The 12038-nt window shown below is 41.1% G+C and overlaps 1 protein-coding gene across 1 annotated transcript in view; it reads right to left on the bottom strand.

The window, feature by feature from the left end:
• LOC114565217 (phospholipid phosphatase-related protein type 4) overlaps positions 1-12038 on the bottom strand; it is a 112757-nt gene that overhangs the window by 51407 nt on the left and 49312 nt on the right. The window contains exon 2 of the mRNA XM_028593125.1: positions 9775-9960. Coding sequence (XP_028448926.1) covers positions 9775-9960 — 186 coding nt within the window. The remainder of the gene's footprint in view (positions 1-9774; positions 9961-12038) is intronic.

Below are 12038 nucleotides of genomic sequence, written 5' to 3'. Positions count from 1 at the left end.
AGGCTACAAGTTGTTCTCCCACAACCTGCGACAACATTTAGGACCTGGGAAACTTCTGGAGAGTGAGGTAAGTGAAGTTTAGCCTTTGGCCTATGGAAATGGATATTTACTGCGCCTAACTCTGATCAGCTGTGTTCCATTTCACATTACAGGTCATAAACATATACCTCCACATAACTGAGTGATTGCACTTAAGCAGGGAAAATGGGATTTTGATTGATGGCTACCAAATGAGCAACATTTGGCAGGGGGAAAACAAAGGTTTGAAAAAGTTAAGTCATGAAACCATGTAGCAAGACTGGACAATAAGGTGAGGCCTAGGCCTACTGTTTGTCAATTTATTGAATAATTGCAGGTGGACATTTTGGATTATGAAGTCATGGTGGGAGCAGTTTGTGACCACAATCACTGGACTTTAATAGTAAGGAGCCTCTGCAATATTCAGAATACACATAACTTGATAGAATTAATCCTTTTGTAGGCCTATCCATTGCTTGATTGTGTAGGCAATGTATCCGCACCAGAGGCGCTCAATCTAGGTTGACCCATTTGGAGCTTAAACTGGGGCAATAAAATGGTGTGGAGATGTGTCCAGGTAGGCGGACTTGTAGTTCCAGAGGATTGAGTGGGTGAGGTGTTTTGGTAAGTGTTTAATGAGCTCTTTACTAAACCGGGCTTTCATGAGGCAGCAAGGCCTCAACTGTTCCCGCTGGGCATGCTTGCATTCACTGTGTTTGCTCATGTCATGGGCTATCACCAGTTAACGTGGACATTATGATATCAGTAGGCTAGTAGGCTAGTACTTTAATAAGATATACTAAAGCCTGTTGTCCACTCTCCGTAGTGTAGTCGTAATAATTCTTGATGCAAAGAACATTTTGCCTCCGCGAGACTCATGTTCGAAACCCAAAAAAACATTGTTATTTTACTTTGACACTTTTGTAGAGCATTTTGTGTGAATAATAATGCTTAAAAGGAATACGCCACCGTTTGTTGAAATAGGGTTATTCACCGTCTCCGCTATATTCATATAGGTGGGCAAACGCATTTTTGTCAGTGCATGCGTTGTCTTAGTCCGGCAGCGGCGCCTCTAGCTTAGCGTAATGAATGGAAACCTTTGTTGCCATTAGCATGTTGTGAGTAAAAGTGACCCAACAACAACATAAACAAAACCTAATTACTTCTTGTGGCCTGCGTATTAACGAGTAAAAATAGCAATGCAGATTAAGACTAGACGATTTCCTAGGCAGATTAAGATTTAGGAGTATATTGGGTGGAAGTAGGCTACAGCCGAAGCACTGCTACACGGGCACAGAGATATCGGCAGCCCGCGGAGCTCCACGACCGGCGCAAAGTCACCCTTTCTGGGTTACTGGACTACCAAATGCCGCTGCCCTGACTGAGGTGAAAATGTGAACCTCCAGCACTCGAGGGGCGGAGGCAGAGCAGAGTGCTGTTAACAAGTCGGGAGGGCCTTGCTGAATATTCACTGATTTTATGCAAACATCAACAGTTGACATGATCATCAGCTAAACTGGCACACCTGCATTAAACCTGTAATAAAGAATCGTCTTCAAGTTCCTGTGGTCTGCAGTCTCCTGTGTTTGGGTTTACCTGCTCCACTCAATTGTGACAGTTAACATACTGTCAAATTATATTTACTGTTTTTTTTTTGTGATCAATTATTTATTTTTTTACAATCATTCATACATTGAGGAGGAAGCATCTTCAGAAAGAAAAACAACAAGAAACCTTAGGCCGATTACATCGCCATTGAAAACACAACAAAAGCACAACAACGTGTTGTTCAATTCTGATGCTTGTCCCCCTCCAAAACCTCACCACCCCGCCCCCAACAAGACTCGCTCAAGGCACTGAACAATTGGAAAAAAAAAAAAAAAAAAAAAATATATATATATATATATACATACATAAAATAATAACTAAATAAACACACACACAACCTCTCAACCCCCTCCCATTGCCATCCGTCCCTCCCTCCTCCATCACAAACATACATTAGGTAGATATCTCATACTTGAAAATATCAGGCACATCCTGATTTCCTCCTTCACATTGAGATATCGGCAGCCCGCGGAGCTCCACGACCGGCGCAAAGTCACAATTTCTGGGTTACTGGACTACCAAATGCCGCTGCCCTGACTGAGGTGAATGTGTGCTCGGTCAAAAATGTTTTGTTATTGACTTTGAATGATTGTTCCAGGTATTTGTCAAACTGTCAGCTGTAACCAGGGAAACAAGTTATTGTTAAGCTTTAGATTTTGATTGTTAAAATATAAATAAATGGTCTGAAGACATATTCTTCAGCAATTGTCCATGGTATGAGCGAGTTAATGCCCTTCGAAATGTTCATAATCAGGTAAATACTGTACACCAGGCAGAGTCGGACGGTTCTGGCCCCGTCATCCATTAATACCTGATAATCCATTAACCCTTATGTATAACTGTCTGAAATGCTTAAAAACACATCACCCTCAGAAATATTGAGAGATCATAACAAATGTATCAAGGATATGCAAGTGTGTACAACAAACGGTTCATTAGTTATAAAAGGGTGTGTGGCTAAATTAAAAGGGGTGCAACAAAAGAAAAAGGAACTCGCTGAGTGCAATAATGCGTCACACAAGAGTCTGGTCAAATGGTACAGGAGGTATAAAGGGGGCATGGCTAAATTACAGGGGTGTGGTTACATAATAGGGGGCACACAAGAAAAGTATTATGTTACTCAATATCAAGCGTAGCCCACACATTGAATATGTTAACATGCACATAATATTCCGGTTTTTGCCCTTATTCCGAAAAAGATGATATTCCGACTAAGCTGTTTACATGGCTAATGAAAGTGAATATTCCACTAATATTCCCGTTTACATGTAGCCGTAAAAAAATAAATAATGATATTGTTTAAAATTAGCTGTGTTTCTCCATCTTATCAGGTCTACAGCCTTGCAAACTGTTGGCTGGTTGGTTTGTGTACAGTAACCATAGCAACGCACAGAGCTGACCATGAGCCTGTGGTAAAAACCCCGATTGAGACACATATTCTGAATGCGCTGTATACATGTCCAAAGAATGCCTATAAAACCAGAATAATACCAGAATATCCCACGTCTTAATCGCAAAATGCTATATTCGGAAAAAGGCCAATATGCAATATCCAATATGCTGTTTACTGTATCAAATTCGGAATATTGTCATATTCGGAATAATAGTGGAATATTGGTGTGCACGTAAACGTACTGATTGTACATTTTATGTAAAGTAGATGTCTGTCATATAAGTTAACTTTCTCTTGCCAGCAGGCACGCTATGACTATGAGTCAATATTTGCATGTAGATGTCCTCAGGCCTGGACTCTTAGCAAGCATAAGACATTTTGGGCAGATAGAACAATGTACATTCCAGTTACAACCAGTTCCTGCTTCATGACAAAATGCTCAAAATGGCCGCCATGCCACGGCAGCATCATAACGAAAACTCAAGGTCAGTGACGGACTGGTAAACTGGCATTTGGGCAGATGCCAGAGGGGCCGCGGGCCTTCGTGGCCGGCCGGCCAATCAGAGAGCCGCATAATTGTCAAAGCCATGCGCCCACTTAATTGTAAACCGCGGCCCATATAATTTCTCTCAGCCCCCTTTCAGGCATCATAATAACGTTCTTTTGCCAAATCCTTCACACCTTATAGTTACTTAATCTGATCAGTATTATACCACATATGAGTCTCTCTATATCATAGTCATGGTTAACCTCTACAGTCACAGAGTTTTACCTTAGTCTGTATTGTTTTGTAGCAAAATTACTTTCAGATCAGATGCTCAAAAATGTAAATGTGCATGGCTTGAAATAAAACAGATCTACCTACATTTCTTTTATTTGAATATTTGTTTGCAAAAGTTAAAATGAAACAATGCCTTCTGGGAATTTCAAGACAGAATCGAGTAGCGTCTCTATACTGTCTATGGTCTGCGTCAGCGTGGTTGTTGGAAGTTGAAAATTGGAAGTTATACTGTTGACAAAAAAATGTATCGAGGCATCAAGTGACACAAGGGGGCAGAGAAAAAGAGAGAAATATAAGAGAGCTGACGTTGAAAATACTGCAAACTGACTGATTTGTTTTTTAAATCAAGTGCAGCTTCAGCTAGCATTAGCGCTATATCTGAGCCAGCACACCAGGGAGAAAGACAAGACAGTGAGGAATATGAGGAAGAGGAAGAACAAAACGAGCAAAAGAGGATGAAGAGATATGGATAACAAATCTATGGAACTAACCAACACAGAACAACAAGCCTGCCGTGGGTCTGAATGTGGATTACCAGAAGTAACAGAGATGGAGACCAATGCTGCAGGAGGGAGTGTAGGTACAGTAAGTTTGGCTACTTCAGAATATTATATTATTAGCGGCTGGCTCTGATGATTTATTCATTTATATATATATATATATATATATATATATATATATATACACTACCGGTCAAAAGTTTGGGGTCACTTAGAAATTTCCATTCCACTCCATTCCAGACACAATACCTGCTGAGATCAGTTGTATTGTTTTTTTTAACCAGGGCAGCAGTTTTCAGATTACATTATTTGCTTACATAATTGCAAAAGGGTTCTCGACTGTTGTAGACAGAAGTGGCTGAAGAAACACTTGAAATTCATGTTTTTTGGTCTAAACGTCATACCCAAATTAAAAGTGGTACAGCTCCCATATACTTTGACACTCAGGGGTGTGCCTGATATCATTGGAAAGGTGATTGATGTGGGTTTGTTTGTGTATTTGAGAAGTGTTGTATTTTGTAGTTTTTTGGCTTGTTTATTTGCACTTTTCAAATAGAAATAAAAAAACGCACAGACATATTTGTAGAAAAGAATTCATATAAAATCCATTTTTGAGTCTTTTAGCTTCTGAATTTTTTTTCTGTAGTAAGCTGAGACGTGGCTAATGCTGTGTTGTCTGTCACCTGTCAGATGTGTTTACAGCAGTGTATTTTAATAATTTTACAGATTTATAACTTGGACAGAAATAAAAAATCTCCATTCTAGCCTCTGTAACTCTGTGTCAGTAAGGCCTAGAATCGCCCTGACACTTGTAACAAAAACTTGAGAATGTTTCCTTTCCAATGATATCAGGCACACCCCTGAGTGTCAAAGTATATGGGAGCTGTACCACTTTTAAATTTGAGTATGAAGTTTAGACAAAAAACATGGATTTCAAGCATTTCTTCAGCCACTTCTTTCTACAACAGTTGAGAACCCTTTAGCAATTATGTAAGCACATAATGTAATCTGAAAACTGCTGTTCTGATTAAAAAAACAATGCAACTGATCTCAGCTGGTATTGTGTCTGGAATGGAGTGGAATGGAAATTTCTAAGTGACCCCAAACTTTTGACCGGTAGTGTATATATATATGTGTCTATGTTTTGGTGCAGTTGTTTATAGCATGAGAGTTTACGTTTACCATCACTGGGGCTATCAAAAGTGCGTGTTCTTTCCGTGCGTCAAAAGTTCTATCTGCGACCCCACCCCCCCCACCAGTGGGTCGCTGGTGGGTGGAAATGCCAGGGCCGTTTTTTTTTTTCCCAGTCCGTCACTGCTCAAGGATCAAATAACTTTTCATATTTAAGGTCTTTAGATTAGACCGAAACAATTTGAAGTGAATCGGGAATCTGGAAAATAGAACTGGATTCAGCCCCGGAGCTGGAACAAGCTCATCGTACGCTAGGGCTGTGCAATTAATTGAATTTCGATTTTGGCTCCCAACGATCACCAAAATAGTATAATCGAGAATTATTTTTTTTTGCCAGATTCTGTTTTGCAAGAACACTCTTATTTTGTCTTGTGTTCTGAATTACACGCGCATGCGCACATACGAATCTGCCCCTCCCGAAGCCAGTCAGGGAGGCAAGTTGTGTGCATATCATCCGCTGGAATTTAAAAACTCAGCGCGAGTAAAGATGGCAGCAGCGTTTGGTGAGCAACAAAAGGCAAAACCAACTCAGTTGTCTGGGAACAGCTAACGTTAGCTAACCCTGCGGTCCCTCTGCCTTTGCCCCCCGTAGTATAGCTACTGTCGACACGCTGTATTCACTTAATGTTTAAAACATTTTCCAGCTTAGTGGGGGTGCATAGGCATACTTCTCCAAACTAACATGAAAAAACAGTAATGTTCCCTCAGCATTTAGTTTTGATGTTAAACTGTAGGTAAATGAGCAGGGACATTAAATCACCTGTTTCACGTAACGTTACTCTAAGGTACTGTCTATGTGATGGATTTTTCCTAAGGTTAGCTAGCAAATAAGCCCACTGACGGCGACATTATTGTTGATATTTTGGCACAATGTTTCGTAATGACAGTAGTAGTGGTCATAGTGAGTGAACATGTGATGTGAGATGCACATTGTGTTATGTCTGTGGATTAGCTATTATGTTGTGATGTGTGATATCTGTAAAGCTGAACCGACTCACAGTAGTACAACAAATTTTATTCTGATCCAAAGACTCTTTCTGTGAGATAAAGGACACTAACAGATTATACCCTGGACACTATACATAATATCCAAATGTTAAATCGTGTTAAATAATCGTGATTTCAATATTAACCAAAATAATTGTGATTATTATTTTTTCCATAATCAAGCAGCCCTATCGTACTGTACGCTAGCTCCGAAAGTGATGCGGTTCCACAGATTTCAGATCCGGGAGTTGGTTGTGCACAAGGCTCGAAGGCTGCGGGGCAAGCTGCAATACAAGGGTTCCCCGATCCACATTTTTGAGGATTACTCTCCCAAAGTAGTGAAGCAACTGCATATCGAGATGTGATGAAAGAGCTCTACAATCTGGGCCTCAGGCCCGCTCTGCACTACCCAGCCAAGCTGTTCATTAGGACCGGAGAAGGCCTGAAGCGCCAGCTCACTTCCCCTAAGGCTGCTCAGGATTTCATCTCTTCTCAGCACTGACGCAGTTCGGGACCCATGGAGGATTGAACTTGCCTGGCAACGTAGCGGCATTCAATTTCTCAACGGTGCACAAGCCAACAGTTTGGTGTCGCCTTACGTCATAATTTATAATTAGTCACGGTAATACCGTATACCGCGGTAAAATAGGGAGGAGGTTTGACGGTATCAAAATTTGGATACCGCCCAACCCTAATGTACAGATCGAAAATAATACTGGCATTATTGTTTGGGGTGTACTTGCAGTCAGCAATTGCTTAACACAGTTTTTTATAAAGCTCTGGAAGAAAAAGTTTACAAAATTAGACAAAATCTGTGAAGTCATAGAACTTCTTAACTGAGTATTTCCTTGGTTGTGTCTGTTAGCTACCACAACAGCACCTTGAAAGTGAATTGAAAATAGAATGAGTCATTACTGAGAGCTGCACTAGGAAGTTTAATTCAACAAACGGCAGTTAGTTTAAAAGAATTGTCATCAACATGGTTCAAATCACGGGTTTATTTCCATTAGTGTGATCAGACAACATCCCCCAAGTATTCCAGTAAAATTTGGCAAAAACACCTATATAAGGCATACCTAAAGTAAATTGAAAGCTATTCTTGAACCATTTCGTCTACATGCATTTCTTTGGTCTCTTTTGAAAGGCAACACCATGACATTCATTCTCCAACAGTCAGAATTACTGTAAGTCCTATTGCCTATTGGCATTGAGTAATATATATTTGAATATACCGGAAAATAAGGTTTTCATGTCACCTAAATATTTTTTTACTGAAAAGATGCCTGCAGATGACTAGGCTATAGCCTGGACCTATTAACCTGAAAACACAATTGGGCTACAGCAAGAAGTCTGACGTAGTCCCAGTTGAAATTTTAAACATTATCTCATAAGATGACAATTTTACTCCTTAAATGTTTAATTCACATGCTTTTCCTCTCGAAAAGCACATTGCTATCGCCAGATGAGTGACAATTTTGTTTTTGTGTAACAAATTGTCTGTAATCACTGTAGGATGGGGCCTCTTCTGTTCAACATCTACATGCTTCCACTGGCTCAGATTATGGAAAACAACAAAATAAGTTACCCTAGTTATGCGGATGACACACAAATTTACATAACCTTATTGCCAGGGAACTATAGCCCAATACAACAATTAAATAAGTGCATTCAACAGATTAATGATTGGATGTGCCAGAACTTTCTTAAATTAAATGAAGAAAAAACGGAGGTGGTTGTTTTTGGAGCAAAAGAGGAACGATTGAAAGTCAGCGCTCAGCTTCAAACGACAATGTTAAAAACAACAGACAAAGCCAGAAATCTTGGTGTAGTCATGGACTCAGACCTGAATTTTAAAAGCCACATTAACATAATTAAAAAATCAGCCTATTATCACCTTCAAAATATTTCAAGGGTTAAGGGACTTATGTGTCAGCAGGATCTGGAAAAACTTGTCCATGCTTTTATCTTCAGTAGACTTGACTACTGCAACGGTGTCTTTACAGGTCTCCCGAAAAAATCAATCAGACAGCTGCAGCTGATTCAAAACGCTGCTGCTTGAGTCCTCACTAAAACCAAGAAAGTGGATCACATCACTCCAGTACTGAAGTCTCTACACTGGCTTCCAGTGCCTCAAAGAATTGATTTCAAAATACTTTTACTGGTTTATAAATCACTAAACAGTTTAGGGCCAAAATACATTTCTGATCTGCTACTACACTATGACCCACCCAGACCTCTCAGGTCGTCTGGGACAGGTCTACTTGTTGTCCCCACAGTCAGAACTAAACAGGGGGAAGCAGCGTTCAGTTTTTATGCTCCACATATCTGGAACAAACTCCCAGAAAACTGTAGGTCCGCTGCAACTCTCAGTTCTTTTAAATCCAGGCTGAAGACATATCTTTTTAATGTTGCCTTTCTTTAAATAACTTATTTTTAACTGCTGTTTCTTTAAAATTCTTATATTGCACTGTACATTTTATTCTTGTCTTTTAATGATCTTAAATTGTTGTTAATTGTTTTAATGCTTTGAAATTGTTTTTAATTGTTTTCTGTTTTTAATGTTTCATGTTTCATGTAAAGCACTTTGAATTGCCTTGTTGCTGAAATGTGCTATACAAATAAAGCTGCCTTGCCTTGCCTAGGATGAAAGCATGTTGGGTGGAGGAAATTAGCATGCTAGTGTTAGCCAGCAGCGGGCCATCCGCTCCCAGCGTAGGGGGACTTCTTCCCAAGCCATCGGATGAAAGCCAGGGAGAGGGACAGTGTGGTTAGCCATCTCCCCATGTATGCTGTCTTCCCGTCAGGGAGTGAACCATAGGGAGCATAGGCTCTGTTCGGTTCTGCCGCTGATCGAGCAAACACTGTTTGTTGTGAGTATCATAGCAACGTTATCCGGTTTCCCTTGTTGAATGACGAATAGATTACCGCCGTCTGCTGGTATGGAGAGTTATTTCCTCTCACGCAGGCGCAAAACGTATGTGGTACTTGGCCGTCAGCTGTAGTCTCTGCGGTGTGTTCCAGTGCTAAATTTTGGCCAAGACAAAGGCGACGAGGGCCAACGAGGCCAAAGTCAGCCTTCAATGCCACTAATTCCTGGCCGTCGGCTTGATGTGTCAGACCCGTAAATCGGAAAATTCAGAAAAAGGCCTTATTCTGAATATCCAGATTGAATATGGTGTTTACATGACCTGAATCAAATATATTAGTGGAATATTGGTGTGCATGTAAACATACTCAATGTGTAAGCCACGTGTACATATTACATATAGTCAGGTCCAGTGTGAAGGTTTACTTACCGTGGCAGTGGGACCGGCGAAGGCCAAGCTGAAGAGCAGAGGCAGTGGGCAGACTTCCTGTCTGGGCAGGATGTAGGGCAGAGACAGACTGCGGTCATTACAACTGTACCCAGAATGCACCGGCTGGAAAATATCCGTTAGCTCCAGGAAATAAAGGCTGACAACAGAGGAGGCCAGGATAGGGAGCTGAAGTAAAGAAACAATACAAAAGAATTAGGAAAACAGTTTAAATAAAAACCTTATGTTCATCAGAAGAAAAATATTAGGACTGGGTATTCAATCGGTCAATACTTATACCGATGTAACACCTATGTTTCTGTACTGATACCAAAACATGATACCTTGCTGCTAATGAATGCATGATTCATCATAGTATGTGGGGGGAGTCTTGGGCAGTGTCCATAAGATCCTAGTGTCCTGAGGGTAGAAGCTCCTCCTGACCCTAACCCTGTTAGTGCTGCCTGGTGTATCTGATACCTTCTTCCCGACCTCAACAGGGAAAGAATTGTGAAAAGAATTCTGAATTTGCGATGTTGAGATCGCACCAATCTCCGTGAATTTGGTGCGACCTCACAATTATAATATTAATTATCCAATCACCGCAACTTCACCACAAATTTGACCAATCACTGGAGCTTCCCGCGACTTCCACTGCTGCTGCGCAGTTCTCCCCACAATGAGACAAACACACGCACACACAGTAGCACACACAGTAGCACACACAGCTATCGGGCTCCTCTCCTGTGGAACCAGCTCCCAATCTGGGTTCGGGGGGCAGACACCGTCACCACTTTTAAGAGTAAACTTAAAACTCTCCTCTTCGATAAAGCTTATAGCTAGGGAGTAAGGAGTTGCAGCGTTCGCCTAGACCGGCGGGGGGTTGGTGCGTAGCCAGAGTCATGGCTCACCCCCACCCTATCGCTGCTTCTTCCCATAGAAAGCTTACGTATATTTAGGGAGTGAGGAGTTGCAGCGTTCGCCTAGACCTGCGGGGGAGGGGGTGTAGCCACAGTCATGGTGCGCCTCCTCCCTATCTCTGCTGTTATAGTATTAGACTGTCGGGGGACTTACTTTGACACACTAAGCTTTTCTCTCCTCTCTCTTTCCATCTGTGTGCATCCATGTCCCAGAAATGCTTGTTACTAACCTAACTCTGGGGAGCTTATTCCCCAGAGTCCTTATGCTTGTCTTTCGTCCAGCATGTTTCCTTGGATTAGGATGGCACCTAAAGCATGTATGCAGCTGTCACCGTGGTCCTGGTCTATGCCCTGCTGTGCCCTGTTACACCCTGCTACGCTGTGCAATGCCCTGCTTCGTCCTGCCACACCCTGCTGTGCTCTGCTGTGCCCTGCTACGCCCTGTAGCTCACTGCAGTGTCCTGCAACACCATGAACTAATACAACTACTATTTCTAGTCATTATCTTTATTGTGACTATCATTGCCACTGTTCATCAAACCCCCGACCGTCGGTACCGATAAATAAAATTTAATTGAATTAGATGCAGGAGAAATTAGTAGATGAGACAGTAATTAGACAATGACTTGAGTTGAGGACAGCTACGACCGTTATTGTAAGTGCAATATTAACTTATAGTTATCAAACTATAAGTGAATGTGTCCCAGTCAAAGATGGGAAGTTTTTTCTTTTTACAATTTGAACATCAACCAGCCACTGGCAGATGTTTTTAAATTTAATTAATTCACTTGTGAATTATTATTTAGTGTCATAAATCCATTTTCGCAGCCATTTTCATATTCAACATTTGCAGCATCCTGAGCCTTTTTGGTAAGGTTACTTACACTCAGCCCAGAGTACTTTTTGTTCTCCCTGAAACAAGTTTCCTTTATACCAAACAAATTGCAACTTTTTTAGCAATTTTCATTGTCTCCCGTAATTTCATCGCAACAAATAAAAAAGAAACATTGCAACTTTTATCGTAATTTTTTTACAAAAGCTGCCACAAAATCACAATCAAAATAAAAAAGGCCACAAAATCCTGGAGGGACTGCCTGACAGAACGCTCTCAATGATGCAGGAATACAAGTTATTCAGTATTTGAGGGGATACCCAGTTTCCTCAGGCATCCGAGGTGAAACAGTCTCTGCCTTGCCTTTCTCACCATTGAATCAGTGTGCAGATCCCAGGTCAGACCCTCTATGATGTGGACACCCAGATAATTAAAGCTGTCAACCCTCATCGTTAAGTAGGGTTGGGCATCGAGAACCGATTCCTAATCGGAATCGTTTCAAAAATTACAATTCC

The sequence above is a fragment of the Perca flavescens genome, chromosome 12, assembly GCF_004354835.1.
Source record: "Perca flavescens isolate YP-PL-M2 chromosome 12, PFLA_1.0, whole genome shotgun sequence".
Taxonomy (NCBI): Eukaryota; Metazoa; Chordata; class Actinopteri; order Perciformes; family Percidae; genus Perca; species Perca flavescens.
The sequence above is the reverse complement of the archived record's forward strand: the minus strand, read 5'-3'. Positions and strand labels throughout refer to the sequence as shown.